We start from the raw sequence: 25,436 nt of genomic DNA, 5'->3' as shown, positions 1-25,436 counted from the left end.
CTCCAGGCGTGAATCTGGGACCTTCCTCTATGAGTCAGCCTCACAAGGGGTTGCATAACTGCTGTGTCACTGTCTGACCCCCAAGAATTTCACTTAACTAAGTAAAGAACCATAGTCAATAAAAGTTACCCCCTCAGGACTGAGCCACTGCTAAGATCCTTTACTTTCACAATGCAAATGCAAAATGAATCCTGCCCACTCCTGGTTCTTCCTGCCCTATTTCCAGGGAAGGGAAACACTGAGCATCTCCTTCCGGCATATAGAAAATGTGGCCATTATTTTTAGTGAGTCAAGAGGTACTGTACTATCTACTGGGGAGGTAGAAAAATGGACACGATTTTTTTAAAGAATTATTTTATTCATCCTCATTATTATATTTTAATTTGACCAGAGAGAAACAGACAGAGAGCGAGAGAAAGTGAGAAAGCAAGCCACCAGCACTGGGACTTGAACCTCAGTCTACGTGGGAGTCCAGTGCACTTAACTGTCATGCCACCTGTTGGCCCAGGGACCTGATATTTTATTTCTAAATATGAGAGACCTTTGTATTCCAAGAGAACTTCTTAGAGATACTTGGACAATGAAAATTCAGAGACTTGATCGGCAATCACGTTATAAGTTGCCAACTCAGGATTTCTGTGGTGTGGTGCTTTATCATAGAGGGAAGATCCTTATCACACGTTCTGTTCAATCACTTGGCCCATCAAGGTGATATGGGAATACAATCCTAAAAGGTCTACTATTTTAATAGCTCTCAGGAAAAATTAAAAGTGTCAGTATCTACCAGGAGCCTGCCAGGACTGTTTTGAGACTAGATGACAGGTAATTTCCTTGGAAGGGCGTAGCTCCTTTAAAATGTGACAGGTCACATTTTTGGTATATACAAAAAGCTCTTTGAGATGGGCTATTTTCAAATTTCTCCCCATTAAATATCTGTAAATATTTAAAAAAATGAAAAATTCCTAGCCCCTATTTCCTCTACATAATGACGGTAAAAAGACATTTTAAAAAGACTGAAAAGCCTGTAAGAACTCGAAGAGGAAAGGGAAACAGGGGGCCTGATAGGCTGTAAATTGGATAATCAAACAAGATAATTCAGCATAATTACAGGTTTGGTTAGATTTGGGTTAAAAATAGAGTAACAATAAAAATACCTAACCTGTATAGATAACACGCTATAGTTTGTAACGCTCTCACTTATGACCTCATTTGACCTTCAGAGAAACCCTCATGCTGGTTTGACAGACGAAGAAATTGATGCTTAATGAGACCAATTTGCCCATGACCTACTAGTAGTGAGTGGTACGGCCAGAATTAGAAACCTAGTGCCCGGGATCATGTAAAATAAGTGCTATTACTAGAAAAAGTGTTATTTTTCATTTCTTTGTCAAGAGCACGCATTTCTAAATGTTTAAGTCAACCATCAGCTAGTTGTAGAAATCCTGAGCCATTTTCCAATCGTACCTACTGGTTTTCACTTACTACACTTAATAGGTTGGTGACAAAAACTGCTACATCTGTCTTTAGTCTGGTACTTTCCTGATTACATTCAGGATCAGATGGTTTCACCACCTCTTGGGAGACAGATGCATCTTCATCACCAGCCTCCTCCCACTGCCTTAGCACATGAGGTTATGTCGGGTCTTCTTGAAAATATTCTCTCCTTCCTCCATCCTTTGGCTCAAAACCAAAAAGGAAGACTCTGCACTTAGGATGCAACTTTCCACTTAAAGGAGTTTTGCCCTCTGAGACAGTCTAAAGATTTCCAGATAATGAAGCATGTCAAGCCAGTCCAAACTCCCTCCTGACCAGACGACCCATTTAGTAGATGAAGGTGATAGAGCGAATGTTAACACCATCTCTGAATCTGTACACAGCACTTAACTGACTCATGAGGTCTGTTAGAGAAGATGGAAAGATGCAGAGAAGCGGCATAGGTGCTCAGGAATGAAGCAAACACATTAATGAAAATAAGTTTTCCTAGCCAAAAGGTTGCAGTGAAGCTTTTCTTGGCTCCATTTTAATTTATGACATTACCTTTACAAAGGAAGAAAATAATTGAGAAGGAAAACCTATAGAAGCAGAATAAAGTGAATTATTCAGATTTAGGTTTAAATCCTTTGCTACTTTTTAGCTGGTGATCTCGTGCAAGTTGAATAGATCATTGTCTCAGTTTTTCTCATCCATGCAATGGGATCCCCATGTTCCTCTAGTGTGGCAAGTTTGTGAGCGTCAAATAAATAGATATATATGAAAGTGTCTAGTGTCTTCCTGGGACCCTGAAGTCACTGCATGTTATAAGCGGAATTGTGTTCCCTGTCCAAATTCAAATGTTGACGTCCTAACCAGTATTTCAGAATGTAACTATATTTGGAAATTGGGTCTTTATAGAAGGAATGGAGTTTAAATAGGTCCCTAGGGTGAGCTCTAGTTCAATAAAAAGGGTGCTCTTTTAGGAAAAGGAAATTTGGGCACAGACACATACAGAGAAGACACAAGAAGACGGCCATCTATAGGCAAGGAGAAAGATCTAGAACATAGCCTTGTCCTCAGATGGAACCAACCCTGTTGACACCTGGATCTCAGATTTCTAAACTCCAAAACTGGGAAAAAATGAATTTCTTCTTCTTTCTTTTTAAACTTGTTTGTTTCACGAGCGAGAGAAACAGAGAGAGAGATAGAAAGACAGTCACCCCCAACTGGGTCTCAACAGCACGATCCACATCCATTCCCAGCCAGCCCCAGATCGCAGGTGTACTCAGGCCCAGAGTTCTCAGCGAGGTCTCCAGACAACAACCTGGACTCTCTCCTTGTGGGTCTGCCTCACAGAGCATCATCCTGCATTGCTGCACCACCATCTGGCCCCAGTGAGAAAATAAACTCCCGTTTTTAAACCACCCAGTCTCCGATACTTCATTATAACAGCCGAAGCAAACTAGCAAACTCCCCAGACATTAGTTTTATTATAGCTACACAATTCTATTATTTGAAATAATTATTTTATTTAACTTTATTTATTTATTTTAATTTAGCCAGAGGGATCAGAGAGAGAGAGAGAAAGTAAGAAATCAAGCCAGGACTCGAACAGTGGTCAACCATGTGGGAGTCCAGCACCCTTAATCACCACGCCACCTGCTGGCCCCCACAATTCTATTTTTAAAAATGTTTTTTAAATAGCCAGTTTTCGGGAAACAGCAGTTCGCGTAATGGCTATGTCGCTGGACTCCCACGCAGTCGACCGCGGTTCACGTCCCTGACCCGGTGGCTTAAAACTCACACCAGGCACATGTGCATGCGTGCCCAAGATCCCAAGAGGAGAATGGAGAAGAGGGGTTTGTGGCTGCCCCCCCCCCCGTGGGGGGGGGGGGTGATTTCTCACTTTCTGTCTCTCTGTCTCTGTCTGGTGAGCACACGCGCCCTATAGTGAAAACCTCTCTAAAAAAAAAAAAAAGGCCAGTTTTCAACTGGTTTGCATTTGGTCATAAGTAAATCATCCTGTTCTAAATTGAAAGAACAATAGGGTGTGCAGATGTTCATGTGCTAGAAAGAAAAAAGAAAGCCTAAGGTTCAGACTTCACCTTGACTCGGCTAGTCGCCCTTCCCACAGCACCGCTTACTGAGGAACTATTCATTGCAGAGTGGCCAACGAGATTTGGTTTACTCTCGCTCAGCGCTAATGAGCAGTGGTCAATGTGAACACTTGGGGTGAGTGGCCACTGTGTGGACGTTTCTTCACATCCTTTAAAACACAAGAAGAGGCCAGTCATGGAGGCACATCGATAACGCAATGCTTGGCCATGCTGAGGCCATGTGGGAAGGTCCTGGGCTTATGTCCTCAGATCTCCCTGTGTTAGGGAACAGCAGAAACACCATGCTTCTAGGACACCTTGGATTTATGAACTCTGGATGAATGACTGCAGGGGAAAATGGCAAAAACGCCTAATATCTTGCCTTTCTGCTCAAAAATGACAGAAGGTCGTTAGTTGGGTGTGTGATCTGATGACTGTGTTCTCCAGATTCCAAGGTGTGCCGCCCAGCCTCTGGCGTCACTTAGCCTTTACCTCCCTTATCAATACTGAAACCACCCTGTTCCAGGGATTACCCTTATCTTCCTAATCCTCTACAAGCAACTTTCTCTAAAATTAACTTTCCTTTCTCTTTGGCCCTAATAAATACAGAGGATGAGAGAGGCTGAGAGGTGCCTCCCTGGTGTGGCCTCTCCCTCTCCCCTTGACTCAGATCTCTGTGTCTCGAGCACTTCAGGTGACTCCATGTTGGACAGAGGAGTCACATCCCTGTACATGCCAGATACACGAGTGTGCCCAAGATCCAGGCTGGCTGAGACTGGGGGTGGACCATGGCATGGAGACAATGTTGGGGATACTTCGCTCTCTTTCCATTTCTAATAGAAGAAATAAATTAAAATAAACTTAACACACACACGGACTATGTGGGAAACAAACTTTAAATAAAATGGGAAATAGGACATCCAAAATCTCTTGATAAGAAAACATATAAAATTTGGGGACAGGCAGGTGGCGTGGTGATTAGAGGTGCTGGATTCCCACATGGTTGACTGCAGTTTGAGTCCCAGACCTGGAAGCTTGCTTTCTTGCTTTCCCTTTCTCTGTCTCTGTCTCTCTCTGGTCAAATGAAAAAATACTAACAAATAGAATTAAATAAATAAATACTTCTTAAAAAAAGAAAACATGTATTTCTTTTTAACATTCTGTAAATAAACAGAAGATGCATACACTCAGCAGAGAGAGAGAAAGCACTCCCCCCCACACAATGCAGCATGGTCACACTGCAATTTCCTTTCTTTCCATTTCTCCATCCTATCAGGATTTGGGGCATGCATGCATAAGTGCTCAGTGTGTTTCTCCCAAGTTGTTGGGCCAGGACTTGAACTCTGGTCAACCTTGTGAGTTCAGCCCTCAATGCACAGCGTTTCACCACTGTGCTACAGGGCCAGTCCAGAAAACTATTTTTACAACAATAAACCTAGAAAGTAAAGCTTTATGATATAAGGAAAACCTAGACCACATCTAATAAGCAACAATCATATAAACAGACAAAACAAAAAACAAAAAAACCCCACAATGTAGCCCACTTTGCCGTGAGCTACTTGAGAGCTAAAATTGTCTCAATCATCTTCGCACGCACAATGCCTAGAGCACAATACCTCACATGCCTTCGGTGTCCAACAACTTGTTTTTAATAAAAAGTCTAAAGAAAACATTTTATCAGTAAGTTCACATGAGAATCATATTTATACCCTAAAGACATAAACACAGATATAAAATGTGTGATAACTTAAACCAAGTTTAACTAGAAAGAAAAAACAAAGTGCTTTGTGAATTTCAATCATAAATGGGAAATTATAAAAGATGCAGACATGTAGGGCATCAAGATAAATCGCCAGAAGACACCACTGCCATCAAACCAAAGCACCAGAAAAAATAGTGACTCCATATGCATGCAAGTTCTCCTGGGAGGTGCAGCGGAAAGGGAACACTGCATTCTCTGCAAGACCATAATTTCATAGGCCAATACTGTGGCAGAAAAGAAATGCATCCAACCAAAGTTGCTCAAACCAAAATAAAGAGTGCCACCAAACTGAAGCCAATGACCCACACTGACATGTGTTAATACACTCTATGGTCAAAATCTAGGCTGTAGTAACAGTAAATTGGACTGGAACTTCTACATGAGACATGGTCCCAGCCAGTGTGTCCAACTTTACACTTGGGTTATGGCGTGAAGGAGGCAAACTCTGCTTCTAGAAGAAAAGGATAACATTTTAGGGACAAACTTTTGATGGACTTGCCTCATTTTTGCAGAAGTAGCTTCTCACAGCAAGTGGGTGGGAATCTAGTTCTCGCTACTCAACGTAGATTAAGAAAGACTTAACATGAAAAGGACATTGCTTGCAAACGGTCATGTGCAACTTGACTTGTGATGGCTCGAACTGAAGGACTTTATTCTTTTTCCTGCTACTTTCTTATCACTTTTTATTGCAGGTGCTAAATGCTGAAGGAAAACATTCATGGATGAGCAGAAAGAACAAAACAAAACAAAACAAAAAATACCTCAGGCTTTGAATTCAAGTTGATGGACTGAGCATTCATTCCCCACTTCCTCCTTCCCAGTTCACGTCAAAGCCCTGGTAAATATGTACACAAGGGGAAGAACCCATAGCTGCACTGAGAATGAACAAGCAACCTGGCCAACCAGATCTTTCCATTTTAGGAAGATGGAAAGCAGATGGGATGGCAATGGTAAAGGAAACTTAGAGACCTACAGCCTAAGCTCAAAGGAGTCGAGAAAGTCATTAATACATTTCCCCTGTGGTGGAAAGGAGGCGAAGTTGGGTCAGTCAGCACTTATCCTCATCTAGAAAACAAGGCTGCTGCTGCTTCTTTTTTCCAAAGAATTATTTTATTTAACTTTATTTATTTAGTTACTTATTTATTTTAATTCGACCAGAGAGGGACAGAGCAAGAGGGGCAGGGGCAGGGAGTGAGAGAGAAAGCCATCAGGCCCAGGACTGAAACTATGGCCGGCCATGTGGAAGTCCAGCACCCTTAACCACCATGCCATCAGCCAGCCCCAGACTTTTTTTCATTTTTTAAAAATAAGCTTCTTGTTCTATATTTTTAAATTTTATTTATTTGTTTCTTCCATGAGAGAGAGAGAGAAAGAGAGAGGGAGAGATAGATATCCAACTGGGTCCTCATGTCCCCAGCCTCAGCCAGCCAGGATCGCAGGTATGTGCGTGTGTCTAGCATGTACAGGAAGACTTAGGACAGAACCTGGAACCTTTCCATGTGGCTTCAGCATTATCGAGTATTTTGTCACCACCATGCCATCACAGTTGCTCAAGGTGATAGTAATGCCAAAGAGGAAAGGCCCCACACCTAAAATTGAAGCTCATCAGTGACCATGGGCCACTTACATCCACAAAACTTATCCAGGCAATAGACTTATACACACCAGAAGAATCCATACCAGCTCCCCACACTCACTGAATAAAGGATTTGGTCACACACATAGAGTCAAAGACCACTGGACATTTGAAGAAAGCACACAGAACAAAAAGATGGGCCGACAGTTTTTTCCTTTCAGGTTTTTGCTATGGGGTGCATGCACTCACCGGAGAGACACAGAAAGAGAGAGGCATGGAAAGAGGGAAAGTGAGAAATCACCCCCCGGGGGAAGGGACAGCCACACCATAATCCCTTCTCCTCCATTTTCCTCTTGAGATTTTGGGCACATGTACACACATGCCCATCGTGATTTTCAAGCTGTTGGGTCTGGGACTCACACCACAGGCCACCATGTGGGAGTCCAGAGACTTAACCACCACACCACCTGCTGACATCAGGGGCTAACATTTTTAAAGCCTGAAAAATTAACTCAGAATTAACAAAGGTAACCCAAGAAATAGGAAAAAATAATCTTCATTAGTGCTCTTGGAGAGATCAAGAAGATAATGACCCATGTAAAGGAAGATACACAGCTCAGCCTCAGTCACACTGTCATTAGCATGCTGAACTACAGTGCTGGGATTCACATGGCAGACCACAGGTTCAGATCCCCAGCCTGGCTGATCTGAAACATGCTGGACATGTGTGCATGTGCCCAAGATCCTGACAAGCTGGAGGGCTGTTAAACCCCGCACATGGAGAGCCAGCTCCCACATGACCAACCGCGGTTCAAATCCTGGCCATCTTGTAGCTTGAAAAGCACACTGGGTGTGGGAACTAGCAGTTAGCGTAATGGCTATGTGGCTGGACTTCCACGTAGTCGACCGCGGTTCACGTCCCAGACATGGTGGCTTAAAACTCACGCCGGGCGCGTGTGTGTGCGTGCCCAAGATCCCGAGAGGAGAATGGAGGAGGAGGGATTGCGGCATGACCATCCCCCCTGGAGGGTGATTTCTCGCTTTCTGTCTCTATGTCTCTCTCTGTCTGTCTGGAGAGCACACGCGCCCTATAGTGAAAACCTCTCCAAAAAAAAAAAAAATCAAAACACTGGGCGCGTGTGCATGTGTGTGTGTGTGTGTGTGTGTGTGTGTGTGTGTGAGCATGCCCAAAATCCTGATGCAGAGTGAAGGAAAAAGAATTTCTGAGTAACTTGGTCACATTGCTGGGGTCAGGGGGTGCGTTCTCCCTCTCTTCTCTTTCTGTCTCTCTCTTTTTAATCAGTCCATGTGTTCTCTAGTAATGAAAAAAGATGCTATAAAAATAAATAAATATGGAGCAAACTGAAATAATGATGGTTTGGGGCCTAATTAGAGTGAAACAAACTTACTTGACCTTGACACTTAGAAATTGCTTCCCCGGGAGTTAATTTGAGTAACACTCATTTGAACTCCAGTTAGTAAAATGAATTTTTCTGAAGTTCTCTTCTCGCTAATTGTTTCCACTGGGAATAGTCCCACGATCTGACATTGTAACAGCTCTAAATTTTAGACTTACTGACAGACAAAGCATGGAAGACCCAACTCCAGTTACAGAACCACCTGTAAATGCTGTGAACCCTGACCGTGTAAATACAATATGGTCGATAGACATACGGAGGAGGCGGGTAGGTAAGGTAGGACCTGGAAGATCCTCTTTCAACCTAGCAGAGAATGAAGCGGAGGTGAGACCTGAGACTGCTCAGTTTTCATAGTTGGGAGTCAAGTACTATTGTCGAAAATTGCAAATCACTATTTACAAACTTATGGTTTAGAATTTTGGAGGTTAGGATCAGCAGACGGCATAATGGTTATGTTTAGACTCCCATATGGCCAACTGCAGTTCAATTCCCAGACCCGGTGGCTTAAAAGTCACGCCAGACACACGTGCATGCATGCTCAAAATCCCCAGAGGAGAATGGTGGGGAAAGGATTGTGGTGTGGCCAGTCCCACTGGCGGGGAGGTGATTTCTCACTTTCTGTCTCTCTGGTGTGAGCATGAACCCTATAGCAAAAATCTCTTTAAAAAAAAAAAAAAGAAAGAAAAGAAAAGAATTGTGGAGTAACCACCAACATCTAAAGATAGATAAAATTAAAAATCACTATTCCAAAGACTGAACTGAGGGAGATACAAGATGTTTATTTTCCATTTGATACTTTATTGTTTCCATTCCTGGTATGTGTTATTCTTTTAATAAAGATAAAAATGAAATGATAATATTAATATCTTAAATTCAAGTTTAAAATAAAATTGTAAAAAAAAAGTAACTATTTAAAATGAACAAATATAAACTCACTGTTTGGATTTTCCTAAAAATAGATTAAGTTTTCCTTGATTAGGGTGGAAAGTAAAAGAAAAATATTGGACTTTGGAGTCAAATGGAGTTAGGCTTGAATTCCAGTTTAGCACTCACCTAATAAAGTGATCTTGGGCTTAATATGCCAGTCTCTCCCAAGCCTCAATTTCATCAGTCACAAAACAGTGAAAAAATTGAGCTTCAAGCATTATGACAATCTAACGATATATTTTATTTATTTCATTTCATTTATTATTGTTTTTTTAAATTTGCTATAGGGCACATGCACTCATCAGAAAGAGAGAGAGAAAGGCAAATTGAGAAAGCAAGCCACCAGGTCTGGGACTTGAACCTCTGTCAGCCATGTAAGAGTTCAGCTCCCCAGTCACCATGCTGCCTGCTAGCCCTCATTATGACAATTTTTAAACAAGGTAATATATATTAAAATATAAAGTAAAACCTAAAATGAGGTCATAGATATTAAAATACTGTTATGTGCTGAGCACATATTAAACCCTCAGACGATGTTGAGTGATAGAATCACTCTTACCCTGCTCTCTTCTGAGTACATAGTTGGCGACTGAACATAAAATCCACTTTAATAACATTGTATTTCCAGGTTACTACAATAGAGGCGATCAATAATTGGCTGTCCTTTGTGCCTCCTGGAGTGCTCATTCTCAGATGCTAATATGCTTTGGAATCACCAGGGGTTCTGGTTGTAAGAGCACACTGATCCAGTGGTCTGGGACGGGGTCCAAGGTTTTGGATGTCTAAGGAGCTCCCAGCCACTGTCAATGGACGCTGCATTCTTCTTCTTTATTTTTGTTTTGTTTTGTTTCATGCCACCAATTGGGTACTCAAACAGCACAGGCAGGCATGTGGGATCCAGTCGCCTTCACCAGCTGGCCCTGGGGGCTGCATCCTAGGGACCACACTGTGTGTCAAAACCCTACCAGAGAGACTAGGCTACCCAAAGTATTTACAGAGGAGAAATTTTCATAGGATAAATCTGTGAGGCTGAATAACCGTATTTAACAAGATAATGATTAGTAGATCGAACTGCTCTGTTTTGTTCAGAAAGTACGCTAGGAGAGGTAGTGCAGACAGGGTAAGGCGAGGAAAAAGGTCAGTGTGGTCCACCAGCTCCTGTACTCTCCACTCCCCAGGGATCCGTCCTTGAGTGTGATGATGCCGTCTCTGTGGGAGCAGTTTGGCAGTTTATGTCCAACCCTCCTGTTCCCTCCAGTCTCCTGCTTGATCACATGGCTTGGTCACGTGCCAGGGGTCACATACAAGGGGTGGGAAATCTCTCACACTAATTGATTCTGGAGCTCTGCTGCCTCCTTGACAATTGTGCATTAGGGTATTTTCACTAGTACTATTACTGGATGATCAAAAAAGTCATGCTGTATTTTTCTATGCAAAAATATGTCATTGACTTTTCCAACAACTCAATATAATACGTAAGTCTGACTAAACTGGAACATTGGGAGTCACATTTCAAATATCCATATTAATAATCCTTTGGGAGAGGAATTGAGCAATATCCAAAAATCTACAGGTGCATTTACCCTTTGAAGCACTTCCAGGAACCTACTTTGAAGATACTGTTTTGTAGTAGGCCAAATATTGATGCTCCGAAGATATTTGCATTCTAATTCCTGTAATATGTTGGCAAGAGGGAATTTACAGGTGCAATGAAGTCGAGAGACCTTGAGTGAGAAGATTACGCTGGATTAATCAGGTGGGTTCAGCATAACCCAAGGATCCATAAAGTGGAAGAGAGGCAAAAGAGGAGGCTACGCTGAATGACGTAAAGGCTTCCCACCACTGCTGTCTTTGAAGACGGAGAAACAGCCATGAGTCAAGGAACGCTGTGGCCTCCAGAAGCTGGGCAGGGTAAGGACACAGATTCCTCCCTAGAGCCTCCACAAAGTAATACAGCTCTGATTTTAGACCAGTGTGAACTATTTCAGACATTTGACCTCCAGAATTGGAAGATGGTAAACTTGTGTTCTTTCAGGCCACTACGTTTTGGGTAAATTGTTACAGCAGCTGCAGAAAATGGACACATCTTCCACAAATAGGAAACAGGTATGCGTAGGTCATCGGTGTGGTTTTACTTGCAACAGCTACAGATTTATTCAGCTGAATAAGTACAATGACATATTCAGCACCTGGAAAAAAGGATGAGGATAACCTCTACAACTAAAGTACAGATTTAAAGACGGGACTAGCTGAATAAGTACAATGACATATTCAGCACCTGGAAAAAAGGATGAGGATAACCTCTACAACTAAAGTGGGCTGACCTCCAGGACATATTTCAAGAGGGAAAAAAAAAATAGGTTTAAAACACTATGTATAGTATGCCACTATGGTGGAAGAAAGGACAACATTCATGGCTTCCTACTTGGTAAGAAGAAATCTGTAAAAACAGGCCGGAAATAAAGTAAGAAAAGTAATTTCTTGGACAGTGTAGGGAGAAGGAGCAAGAGGAGAAAATAAGACTTCTCTGAACATCTTTTATATATCATTTTGACTTTTGAACCATGTAAATGTTTTGCATATTCAAGAAATTAAATTAGGGCCAACAGGTGGCATGGAGGTTAAGGTGACTGGGATTCCACATGGCCAATTTTGCAGTTCAGGTCCCGACAAGGCAGCTTGAAAAACAAGCTGGGCACTTGTGTGTGAGTGCCCAAAATCCCAAGAGGAGAATGGAAGAGAAGGGATTACATGGACTCTATGGAAAAATTAATTAATTCTTAAAATAGTTTTAAATAAAATGTAAATGTTCATATTTAAATTTAAGAGTATTTTTTGACCTAGGTTTGGTGGCACAAGCAGTAGTGCCACCAAGTGCAGCATTGGAAGCCACATGGCTGACTGTGGGCTTGGATCCCTGGCTGGGTTGTCTCAGAATACACTGGGGCTACCCAAGGTCCTGACAAGCTGAAGGGCTAGGGGAGGGGGACCACCAGATGACAAGGCTGTTAAGGGTGCCTGTCTTTTTTCCTGTCTCTCACACATGGATGTCTCTCTATCATAAATAAAATAAAATAAAAAATTGTCTGCCTATGATCTATATTCTAAAATCTCTAGACATTTACTCTGCTCCTGATCGAATTCTATCCCAAAGCAAAACAAATACCAAAGATTAAGAAACTGCTTCCTGACAGATCTGACAAAACCACAGCGTGATGGTAAGTTAGGACTGATCATTTATGCTGATTTAATCTTATTCTGACACAGACCTGGTTCACAGTTTTCATAGCAGATGGGAGCAACCATTTCCACAAGGTGGGCGGCACTGCCATCTGGTGGCAGAAACCTAATACTACAACTTAAAAATTGCAGTATTTTCTTTGTTAAGGGTTACTCTCTTGTACGCTGAAATTCTATGACATGAGTTTAGGGAGAAGTAATAAAAAATGGCTGCCCATAAGATCGTATTGACTCCTGTATGAAATTAAGCTGGCTCTAAACCCAAAATATTGCTGAATTACATTTTAAAAGATTCTTTCCTTTATTCATGATAGATTGAATGTGCTCCTGCACGAGTGAGCATAAGAAAGAGAGAGAGAGAGAGAGAGAGAGAGAGAGAGAGAGAGAGAGAGAGAGAGAGAGAGAGAGAGAGAGAGAGAGAGAGAGAGCACAACACCCCCACAGGGTCTGGCTACACTATGACCCCTTCCTCCAGTCAGTCCTCTAATCGGTCGGGGCTTGGGCACTTGTGCCCATTGTGTTTCAGGTAGACCAGGATGGGGATTTGAACCCCTGTTACTATGTGGGATCCAGCTTCTCCAGAGCAGCACAGTACCTCTGCACCACACAGCCAGTCCTTGATGGATTACATTTTTCAAGTGCATACGACGTGCATGAAATTCTTACTGAGCTTTCATGCAACAAGAAGTAATTTTGACAAAATTTTTTTTAGTATCAATATAGACAAGCCCAGCCATTTTCATAGTGTTTGTAATGTATATTATAAGACATACAGTACAGTTTCGGTAAGACAGAACAACAACGGCAACAAAAGAACCAGCAAGATGATTTATAAGACTGTCTCTGATTATCCAGGTTCTTAAGAATGATGATGGAAGGCACCGGGGTCTGGGATCACTGGATAAAATGCACCACGTTTGCACTCCACCCTTCTTCTACCACCACTGGCAAATAAGTGAGATGACTTCTCTGCTCCTTCCTTACCAATTCCTTTCCCTTTTTCTTTTCTTTTTGAAAATGTTCAGGGGCATGTGCACTTGCCAGAGAAACAGGGAGAAAGAGAAGGAAAAAGTACCCTCCATGGGGTGTGGTGACAAAATACTCCTTTCTCCTCCATTTCTCATGCTGTTGCTGCCGGTATTTTGGGCACACACGCACACGTGTGTTTTTCAAAGCACTGGGGCCAAGATTCAAGGCCTACCGTCAGCCGTGGGAGATCCAGCTTCTTTAACCACTAGCCCACGGGGCTGGCCCAATTTTGTTTTCCTTGTATGATGACTATTCTGTACTAGATTGTACTAGAGAACTGTGGCAATAGATAGGGTAAAAATAACTTTGGTTTTTAAATCTTTTTTAAAAATCATAAAAATACTGTTCGGATAATTGCTTCAATCTGCTCCAACACCCGAGTTGCTGTTAGACTAATCAATTGAACTCAAAAACATTCGAGGAATATCAGTTATGTGCCCCTCACTGCCCTGACTTAAGAACTGGAGGGATAGCAGGAACTCCTAAAAGACAGGAAGCTGCTTTAAAATGCACTGACCCAAACCAAGATAAAACCAAGCTGAATAAACTGGCCAGCTCTCCTCTGGCCATCAGATGGCAGAGTGGCTGGAAGTGGTACTGAGCGTGGGAGCGCGCGGCTGAAGAAACAGCTTAAGGTCTCAGGGATGGAGAAGAAATCACTGAAAGGAAGAGACACGGGCATGAAGAGCAAAAGGAGAAAAAAGAAAAAAAGCCATGCATGAGGAAGAAAGAAAACACGGTGCTTATAAAAAGGGCGAGAGCAGAAATTCCCACGGGACCGCGCTTCGGTGAGAGCTGAGCCCCAGCCCCGGCGGTGTGCTCTTACCCTCTCTCCTGGCGTCGGCGATCACCTGGGCCGCGGACTTGCTCATCACGTGCACCACGTAGAGAGGGCAGTTCACGGCGCTGGCGATGGTGATGGCTCTCAGAGTTGCCTCGGCCTCCACGGCTTCGGGGCGGCACAACTCGTGGCCCTCGGGGCCTGTTATCCCCAGTGCCAGCATCTTCTTTGCTCCCTAAAAAGACCGGGAGGACGTAAGAGACAGACAGGGACGTGAACACGCGCCAGGGAGGTTTACGAATGGCGCTTATCTTATTGTAGCCGAAAAGCATTGCCGGCCTTTTAGATCTGTTCGGAACAGGTGTGTGTGTGTGTGTGTGTGTGTGTGTGTGTGTGTGTTTGTGTGTTTAACAGTGTGTGTTTAATAAAGGTAGTTTTAATATTCTTTCCTCTTTTTTTTTTTTTTTTTTTGGGGAGATTTTTTCTTCAGGGCATTGACATTACATACACTCACCAGAGAGACAGAGAGACAGAAAGCAAGAAATCATCCCCCAGGGGGAATGGTCACCCGCAGTCCCTTCTCCAGTCTCCTCTTGGGATTTTGGACACACTAGCACATGTGCCTGGCATAAGTTTTAAGCCACCAGGTCTGGGACTCGAACCACAATTGATTACATGGGAGTCCATTACTCCAAATGCTGGTCCCGATAGTTTTAATATTCTAATGTTAACTCTCCATACTCATTTTATCATCAAATTCTTTTGATTGTAAAGGTGGAAAAGATGCGAGGTTAGTGCTAATCACATTCTTTGTGAAGAAATAGGGTCAGCCTGTAGCCAGATCCTACAGGGCTGCCCACAGTTTGAATCCTGACCCTCACAGCTTGAAAAAGCACACAGGGTACGTGCATTTGTGTGCCTAAAATCCCAACAGGATGGAGAAATGGAGAAGAAAGGGTTGTGATGTGGCCTTGCCCCATTGGGGGGTTGGGGGGAGTGCTTTTTCCCTATTTCTCTCTCTCTCTGGCCACTGCATATACCCTCTGGAAATTAAAAAAAAAATGTCCTTTATTTGTTTACTTGTGTTTAGAGGTTTTTGCCTTAGGGCATGTGTGCTTGCTGGAGAGCGAGAGACAGAGACAGTGAGAAATCACCCCCTAGGCCCAGGAAGGATGGCCATGCTGCAATCTCTTCTCCTCCATTCTCCTCCCGGGAACTTGGGCACACATGCCCCATCCCCGGAACTTGGGCACACATGCCTGGTGTGATGTTCAAGTCACGGGGCCAGGACTCCAACACCAATTGGCCATGTGGGAGTCCAGTGACACAACTGCTACACCATCTGCTGGTCCCAAAATGTCCATATTTAAGACTTAATATTGGTACACAGAAAAGAGAGCAGAAAAGAAGAAAAGGAAAGGAAAGGAGAGGAGAGGGGAGGGGAGGGGAGAGCTGCCTCAGTTGTGACAGTTGTACTAGGCCATAAATTAAGCTAATTATTAGTATCAGCTGTTACTTATTTAATTCAGTAGTGCTGCTCTGTAATTCTACAACTCTTAAGCAAGCGAAGCATTTTGTAAAGGAGCTAGTTGTATGAAAGAACCTATGTAAAATTAAGTTTACTATTCTTGCCATCATCGTTTAGGTGTTACCCTACCAAGGCTGGTATGATCATGAATTAAGAAGGTGAACTGCGGGAACCAGCAGTTAGCATAATGGCTATGTCGCTGGACTCCCACGTAGTTGACCGCGGTTTGCGTCCCAGACCCGGTGGCTTAGAACTCACGCCGGGCGCATGTGCGTGCGTACCCAAGATCCCGAGAGGAGAATGGAGGAGAAGGCTTTGCGGCATGACCATCCCCCCTGGGGGGTGATTTCTCACTTTCTGTCCCTCTGTCTCTCTCTGTCTGCCTGGTGAAGGCACACGCCCTATAGCGAAAATCTCTCCAAAAAAAAAAAAGGAAAAAAAAGAAGGTGAACTGCTGAGGAAGGGACTGAGAGACAGCAGATGCTTGTTTCAAGACAGTCTTCTACAATTCCAACCGTCAGGAATGGAGAGCTAATGGATAAAAGTTAAGTAGGATAAAATCTGTGATAGAGTCAAGAATGGGTTCTATTAATGATTTTGTCATCAGTTTGACCTTTTAGAATGGAGACAAAATGAAAATGTTTGCCTTGTATCTACCTGGTCAGGATATCAGAGAGAAGAACAAGGCTCTAGGAGAGGAATAGAGGCAGTGATATCAGCCTTGAATGTTATCTAGCCATAACAATTTCACTTGAAAGCTATTTATTTGGGAAACAAAGGACCAAAAGCCCTGGAGCTTCAAACTGATACTCTTTCAGTGCACCTATGAGTACAGGCAAAATAAACCCACTGAAAAATTAGGAAAACCCCTTTGTGTCTATATATTGACTTCCTTAAAAATTTCTTTGGCCATTCCATGCAAAGAAGCATGAAAAAATAATGCTACTGAGACCAGCAGATGGCGTAATGGTTACGTTACTGGACTCCCTTGTAGTCAACCACTGTTTGAGTCCCGGCCCTGGTGGCTTAAAACTCACACCAGGTGTGCATGCCTGCGTGCCCAAAATTCTGAGAGGAAAACGGGGAGAAGGGATTGTGGTGTGGCCATTCCCCCTGGGGGTTGATCTCTTACTTTCTGCCTCTCTGTCTCTCCAGAGAGCTTCCTTTCAAAGAAGGCAGAAAGTCAAGACTCGGAGAGGTGGGAGAGGTGGGATGACTTGCTCGTGCTATGCAGCTAGGAAGTGCGAGAGTTGAATTGAAAGCCTGGTCTAGCCTGTTTGGTTTTATAGCCCGTGCTCTCTTCCATTACTCCCCACTGCCTCCTGGCCACTCAGCCTCAATCTCACCCACTTTAATGGGACTTGAGCCTAGGGAGAGAAAAAAAAATCAGCTAATATAAAGGGTAAGAGACAGCTCTTTAAATCTTGCAGATGGTGTACCCTTCGGGCATTAATAATGGAACTAACATGAGAAATAAATATCATCTAGATTCCTCCAGCGCACATTTTAACACCCAGTTCTGAAAAGAGTAGGGATTTAAACAGCTACCTAATACACTGCTTAAGTCATCCGATTACACTGATGTCCACACTTTGGCGTTCCGAACCAGCAGCCTAAGCTACTAAAAAACAACGATGACAGTGCTAGGGGACAGAAAGAAAAGCATTCGTGTTTTTCTTATAGCACACGTTTGAGATTTAATAGCTGGCTTGAAAAGGGCAAATTCAAGTGCATATACCACCTGAGTAAAACCAAGAGCAAAAAAAGACTTGAGTAAACTGAGTCAGGAGCGCTGAGCCACAGAAAAGCAATTTCTGGATTTCTGTTCTTCTAGTGCATTCTAGGAGGAGTACTGGCATAGGGCCAATTATCTCCGCCGGAAGGGAGTTATGGCCGTTTTCGTGTCTGCGGGTCTGGACTGCAGTGCTCACCTCTGCAATTAAGTCTCCGTTCTCTGCATGGACCTGAGCAATCGCTCCAATCTCCTTGCACTGAGAGAAGGCCGCATACAGCTCCACGTCTCTCACCATGTACAGATCTTTGTAGGCCATAAACATCTTGAAAGAGTTAACCCCTTTATCCTGGGTAAGGATTCTCATTTCTTCTTTAACCTAAAAGAGAACAAAAACAGTACATCACTCTTCTATTTAAATGATCATTTCCACATTCTCCAAAATGCATTTGGAGAATGCTGAGTTCCAGAAAAATATGATTAAGGCCTTGATCTTTCCCAGGTCATCCCCACTTCATCTGATAAATTGCCGCAATATGGTATATTTTTTAATGCTAGAGGATGCGTGCGCATGCACTAGAAAAAGAGAGAGAGACAAGCAGGGTAAAAGAAAGCACTCTCTAACAAGGCCAGGTCACACCGCCGTAGTTCCCCTGTGAGGCTTTGATGAGGCTGGGAAGCTGATGGGGCTGGGACTCAAATCCTGGTCAGCCACATGGGATCCAGCTTCCTCTGTGCAGCCGTGCACAGCAGGGCCTGCCCTACATGAAACTTTTAAGTCATGAAAAAATTAGTAGTGTTCCCCAAAGTACTTCATTTCTATACTTAGATAGAAACTTGTTTGCATTTGTCCCTCAATTTGGGGAAATTATTCTAGGAAATGAAGACAAAGCCATTGAACAACAACAGCAGCAGTTATAGATCTAGGAGTAAAAGTTAATGTTAGAGTTCGAACTTAAATTCGAAAGTGACAGGATGGAAGAGAATAGATGATGCGGATTGACTCAGGCTTGCCTGAGAAACCTAGTTTAGCTGTGGAGCCACGCAGGCACGTGGCCTGCCGACCATTCCTGGGAGGTGAGCACTGGCTGCTCACAAAACTCTGGACCAGTCGGAAGACTCAGGAGCCTCAGGGTTACTAAGGGTAAGGAGAGAGCTATGATCAAAACTGGCTCAGTAATTGCCCTTGTAAGTCCAATTCAAATCTCAGCAAGAATTAAAAATTTCAAAGGAAAGTTAGTAAGTTTGACCAAATAAAACTGGATTTCTATGTATTAAAACACATACACCCAGGGCCAGGAGGTGGCATAGCAGTTAAGGCACTGGACTTCCACGTGGCCAACTGTGATTTAAGTCCTAGACCTGGTGACTTGAAACTCACACTGGGTGCATGTGCATGTGTGCCCAAAATTCCAAGAGGAGAATGGAGGAGAAGAGATTGTGGTGTGGCCACCCCCCGGGGGGTGATTTCTCACTTTCTCTCTCTTCCCATCTCTGTTTCTCCAGTGAGTACCCTATAAGCAAAAATCTCTCTAAAACACACACACACATAATTAACCAAAAAAATATATAACAAGCACAGGGTTATTGTCCTTAGTTGATAAAAAGATCTTCAACTAGATTTTAAAAAGAAAAAAGAAAAGGAAAACAACCCAAATAGCTCAGGTGAAAAACATTACAGATGGAGCACCCCTAATCTGAAAATCCAAAATGCTCCAAAGTGGGAAGCTCTGAGTGCTGTCATGATGCCAGAAGTGGAAAATTCCACACCTGACCTCATGGGACAGGTCACAGTCAAAATGCAGGAACACAAAAATACTGTATAAAATTACATTCAGGCTATGTGTAAGAGTTACATATGAAACATAAATTTTGTGTTTAGATTTTGGGACCATCTGCAAGGCAGCTCCTGTATGTGCAGATATTCTGTAATCTGAAAAAATTCAAAACACTCTGTTTCCAAGCATTTTGGATAACGGATAGTCGACCTGTATCAACAATTCTTTTAGTAAATACAACTGAGTAATAAACACGTGTTCAAAAAATTAACCTTTCTACTAATTAAAAAGTGCAAAATAAAGCAATGTTATCTTTCTGTTGATTTGTCAAAGTATAAACATGATAGTGGTGTTAATTTACGCACTCCTGTCACTATTTATTCCTGTACTAATTTTCTTTTTTTTTTCTTCAGGGTACTTTATCACCTGGCACATTCATGCATTCAACTGTTGATCACCCGTCTTCCCCACTAGAATTTCAGCCCCATGAGAGAGCGAGCTTTGTAAGGTTTGTTTGTTTGCTGCCATGTCCTGGAGCAGTGCCTGGTGCACAGTGGCCGCTCAATAATTATTTGTTAAAAGAGTGAATAAACCAACTAACTAATTAATATAGAAAAAGGAAAGGGGGGAAATGCTAAAATGTTGACAGTGGCCAAGCGATGGTATACACTCCCGGATGTGCTAAGGGACAACAGCACGGGGCAGAATGTGTGTAGTGTTTCCCATTTCTTTTCTCTATTGTTCTAGCTTTTCTACAATGAGTATATTATTTTTACAGTCAGAAAAAAAGATGCTTTAAACATAGTTGGCGTATTCACACAATGGCCTTCGAACGGGTATTATGATCTGCCTTGTTTAGAAGAGCCTTTTTGGGAGGTGACCTGATCAGTGGTCCTGGCATCTACACCAGGAACAGCCCTATGATACTGCTCCCAGACACAGGAGGGTAGGCTCTGCTCAGGAGGGTGCTATCTGCCCAGCAGCAGCAGCAACACCTGCGAGAAATGCAGAACCTCAGGCCAACCCTGCCCCTGGCTCGTGTGCCCCCAGAATTCACATGTTGAAGTCCTGACCCCTTATTTGGAATAGGTCATTGCAGATGTAATTAGTTAAGATGGGGTCATTAGCGTGGGCCACGATCCCACGTAACTGGCGTCCTTTTACCACGGGGATCTGAGACACAGACAAGCAGGCTCGCGGCGAGAGCAGTGTGAAGATGAAGGCAGAGATCCCAGTGGTGTGTCACAAGCCAAGGCGCACCTGAGATTACAACAAACACCAGGAGCTAGGAGGGAGGCCAGAACGGATGCTTCCCCTGAGGCTCCAGTAGAAACACCTCTGCCCATGCCATGATCTCGGACTTGAAGCTTCCAGAACTGTCAGACAATCCATTTCTGCGGTTCAAGCCATTCTCTTGCAGTACTTTGTTACTACAGCTCTAGCCAACTAAAAAGGCTGCTGAATGGAACCTGTATTTTAAAAGTATTTACCTAGTGGTCATTTGCATACTAAAGTTTGAGAAGCATGGTAAAGGCGAACACCATCACCTTTGCTCCATCTTATAGAAAAAGACGAAGGAAAAGAGGAAAGAAGAGAGAAGGGAAGGAAAGAAAAAAGGAAAAGGGGGGAGGAAGGAAGGGCCCTTATGTCCTAAGACATTAAAAAGCTACGGTGCATCACGTAGATGGCATTTCTGGAGAAAAATTAACTTTAGCCATGGACTATAAACCTTGCTATTATGTTTGCTGAACTATCTGTTAAAGATTGATTGTTTGTTTTATATTAACTTGGTGTCTAAAGCCAAATTTGTTGGGGGAGGAATATAAGTCACTCAAATAAGGTCACCCTGGTGAATCCTTTCTGCAAACAAGATTTCAGAATTAAGGTCAATGTAGAAAAACATGTGACTTAAATTCCAAGTAAAAGTTTCTTCCAAAGTACACGCACAAACCAAGGTAGCTTAACATCTCTCTCTCTCTTTTTTTAGAGGTTTTTGCCATAGGGCGCGTGCGCTTGCCAGACAGAGAGAGACAGAGAGACAGAAAGCGAGAAATCACCCCCCAGGGGGGATGGCCACGTCGCATACCCTTCTCCTCCATTCTCCTCTTGGGATCTTGGGCATGCATGCACATGCGCCCAGCGTGAGCTTTAAGCCACCGGGTCCGGGACACGAACCGCGGTGGACTATGTGGGAGTCCCGTGACATAGCCATTATGCTAACTGCTGGTCTCTAGCTTAACATCTCTCAAAGCTGACTCTTTCCTTCCAAATCAGGTTATTGTTTCTGCCATGGCCTGAGTAACTAGCAGTCAGGGGAGGGTGGTCGAAGCTCTGCTATGAAATGATCTTGGCCCAGTCTGACACCAGCAGAGCACTGCAGGGAAAGCGCCCGGCAGGATACAGTCGAGACCAGGCTGGAAACAGTCTAGGTCTGTCCCTTCCTCTGTCAAGAAGGGGTCGGAGTGGGAATAGAGGCAGCTAGCTCTAGAGAACTCCAAATTTTAAATTTCCTTGACTTTTATTTTTTTCCAGAAATTAAACGTTTTAAAAGTTCATTTTATTTTTATTATGCCAGAAGGTGAGTGCACAGAGAGAGAAGAGAGAGGGAGGAAAAGCACTTCCAACGAGGCCTGGTCACACCACGACCCTTTACTTCACAACTCTGTCCTGTCAGGACCCTGTGTGCCTATAGGAGTGCCTGGGGAGCTGCCAGGGCTGGAACTCGAACCCTGGTCAGCCCTCTTGGACCTGGCTTCCTCCACGTAGTACGTAACTGCTGTGCTATGGGACCAGCCCCCAAATCAAACATTTCTAACTAAGGTTCTAATCTGTGAGGAAATAATATTTAAAAGATTCTGAAGATTAAACAAAAAAAGATTCTGAAGATGTTAAAGATTAGGAAAAGAGAGATCTGTACTTTCAAAATTACATTTAACACATTTACAATTCAAGAACTAAATATTAGGACAGGCTGTTGTGAATGAACATTAAGGATTTATACTATCATCTTCATAGATATACATATTTTTTAAAGTATAATTTTTCAATTGATAATACTTGACAAGATTCAGAATTGAAACAGTAATAAAAGGTACAAAAGAACATGCAATACAAAGTCTTCCCTTCAATTCTACCTCAGACACGTAGAAAACAAGCAATACCGCCAGTTTTTTGCATGTCTTGCATTTCTGCATTCCGTCTCACTTTTGTACAGACCGCAAGGGGACTAAAGGGGACAAAGTGGAATACAGGAGCCTCACCTGGTCACTCCACCACGTCACCGCCACATGAAGGCTGTAGTCACAGCAGACCTTGGGATCAGCCCAGCTCCGCCAGGTCTCAAAGGCCTCAATGAGGGAGCTGCCTTTCTGAGGAATGGCAAAATCAATGATCATGGTGGTACCTCCTGCCAGAGCAGCCTGGAATCACAAGAGGGTTCCAACAAGTTAGCCATCAATTTTCCAGGGCAGTCATTCATCACCTCGAACAGTGTGCATGTGCAGGCACATGGGCAAACTTGATGGGTCCAGGAAATTGCACAAAGATGTGGCCTGTTTAGGAGACCCAGAGGGGCATACACAGACTTTCCATAAATTATAGTGCGAAGCGTTAAAATGGCTGGAATCGCTTCTGCAAAAGGAATGATGTATCTGGAGATGAAAATGGCTTTGATTCAAAGGAAAATAGAATGAGGACTATAAAGCAAAACCAAGATGGAAAAGTGGAAAAGATTGAGACATTTTTCTCCTCCAGAAACTAAATGAATTCTTGTAAATAATTCATTTTAAGAGGATCCATCGTGAAATTTTAACTCCAGTTGCCCTGTGATCCATGAGGAATCCTGGGAGACTTACATGGTTTCTGTCTCGCTCCAACCCCGACAACCAGCTGGTGACCCTGTGATCTTTCTCTGATTTCCATCTGTCTCCCCTACTCACTCTCACTGCTCTGGTCTCGGTTCTGATCCTTCTCACCTCTCACCTAAGCTATTTTAACAGTCTTGATTGGTCTTCATCTCCAATTCTCCCACCGTCCTCACACAAACCCCTTTTTGCAATGAGAGGAGTATTTCCAAAGTACAAATGTGAGCACTTGACCCCGACAAAATCCAAATGCTTCTTACTGCCTTTGGAAAGAAGTTTAATCTTCTTAGCAAGGTCTTTAAACCCCTGCATTCTGCCTCAACTCTGAACACACCCCTTAGCATATTATATTACATCATAATGAATTTAAAAACTGTTACTAAATCAGATATCTTTGACTAATTATTTAAATCAATTGCACTTAAACTAAAATCACAAGGTGATTAATACACTAATATGCTTTTTAAATTTGGTTTCCTTTTTAAAGAGTTGCTTGCCTTATTGTACATACACTAGCCAGAAAGATAGAGAGAGATAGAGACAGTGAAAAGGAAAGTGAGAAGTCACCCCCCAGGGTTGGCCATGATGCAATTGCTTCGTCTCCATTCTCCTCTAAGGATCTTGGATACGTACACACATGTGCCCAGCGTGATTTTCAAGCCACTAGGTCTGGAACTCAACTGCAGTCAGCCATGTGGGAGTCCAGAGATGTAACTGCTATGCCATTTGCTGGCCCCGATTAATATGCTTTCAATTGTCATATTCAAACAATGGAGGAGAAGAAAACAAACAAGGATGGAAGGGTAGGGTAGTACAATGGGTAGGGCATGGATCCTGGAGGGTCCCTCATTGGTCGCAGGGCACAAAGCTCAGATTCAGCACTTATTAGCTGTGGTTTCCAGAGCAATTTTTAAATCTTTCTGTGCCTTTGATTCCATATCTGTAAAGTGAGGACAATATTCACACCTAAACGATAGGTTTGTCTGGAGGACCATGTTGAGGTCATGTAGGCTGGCTGCAATGGTGCAGCTGTAATGCAATGCTCCATGATACTGAAGCTGCACGGTAAGGTCCAAGGTTCACGTCCTGAGGTCTCCCTCTACACGCCAGGCACATGCGTGCCTGGGATTCTGACTGGCTGAGGCCGGGAGTAGATTGGGAGGAAAGACCTTGTTGGAAGTCTCGCTCTCCTTTTCTCTCTCACATACAGAAGAAATAAATAAACTTTAAAAAAATGAGATGATGTTGGGCTAACAGATGTAGTAGTGGTCAAGGTGCTGGACACCCACATGGTCAACTGTGGTTCAAATCCTGGACCAGGTGGCTTGAAACTCACACTGGGTACATGTTCATGTGTGCCCCTAGATCCTGACAGGAGAATGGAAGAGAAGGGATTGCAGGCGGCCATCCCCCGGGGGGGGGGGGGGGCTGATTTCTCACTTTCTCTGCCTCTGTTTCCATGTTTCTGGTGAGCACACGTGCCCCATAGAATCTCTCCAAAAACAACAAAAACAACAACAACAAACAAACAAAAACAAACCCAGCTGAGTGCATAGTCTGTCATGTGGTATGTGATTGTAAACTGCAGCTCATGATGTGATGAGACTTTGTGCCACGGTTTCAGAATCAGGGAGTTTTCTACTCTCCCTACATCATCTTCACGTCATCACTAGCCACATGGGCAAGTTACAATGGGGGGGGGGGCAGTGCCACCAGTATCTCTCCCAGGCCCCTGCAACCTCACTGCATCACTCTCCTACCCCACCCCTACTACCCCTGGGACACACAGAATGCTCCCATAGCTTACATGGTATACCAGCTCTGTTCTACCTCCCCTTTCCTGCTTACTTTTAAAGGATTTTTATTTTTCCTTAAATCGCTTGATCCCACTCCAATTTTTGCCCTCAAAATGTTCACTTTTTGTAAAGGATCCTGTACTTTGTCTCCACCATGAAGTAATATCACCTTATTCATGGCAAAACAATACACATTTGCATTTCTTAAGAAATCCTTATTGATGTAATGACAATACTAGAAAAAATTCCTCGGGCTCTGTCTTTTTATTTGAATACAGATTAATCTTCTTACCTTCTTCCTTCTTAAAGTGTCTTCCCACTATGCTACTGACTGCTTGAGGATGAATTAATGTGCTGTTAATTAAAGCATTGGAAAAGTATTTTTCTAGTGTCTACTGAGCTAGGAAATCAAACTGAAAGATCTATTCTTTCTGCTC

The 25,436-nt window shown here is 43.2% G+C and overlaps 1 protein-coding gene across 3 annotated transcripts in view; it reads right to left on the bottom strand.

Annotated features, from left to right (window-relative positions):
* The window catches only part of DPYS (dihydropyrimidinase), a 123,783-nt gene that overhangs the window by 77,986 nt on the left and 20,361 nt on the right, over positions 1 to 25,436 (bottom strand). For all 3 annotated transcript variants that reach the window (XR_001370160.2, XM_006145570.3, XM_006145569.3), the window contains exons 2-4: positions 22,601 to 22,759; positions 17,762 to 17,941; positions 14,348 to 14,537 (exon numbers count right to left, since the gene is read on the bottom strand). Coding sequence is in view for 2 of the 3 variants with exons in the window: in XM_006145570.3 (XP_006145632.1) it covers positions 14,348 to 14,537; positions 17,762 to 17,941; positions 22,601 to 22,759 (529 nt within the window). In the remaining variant the exon portion in view is untranslated. The remainder of the gene's footprint in view (positions 1 to 14,347; positions 14,538 to 17,761; positions 17,942 to 22,600; positions 22,760 to 25,436) is intronic.

The sequence above is a fragment of the Tupaia chinensis genome, unplaced genomic scaffold (genome assembly GCF_000334495.1).
Source record: "Tupaia chinensis unplaced genomic scaffold, TupChi_1.0 Scaffold000154_1, whole genome shotgun sequence".
Taxonomy (NCBI): domain Eukaryota; kingdom Metazoa; phylum Chordata; class Mammalia; order Scandentia; family Tupaiidae; genus Tupaia; species Tupaia belangeri.
The sequence above is the reverse complement of the archived record's forward strand: the minus strand, read 5'-3'. Positions and strand labels throughout refer to the sequence as shown.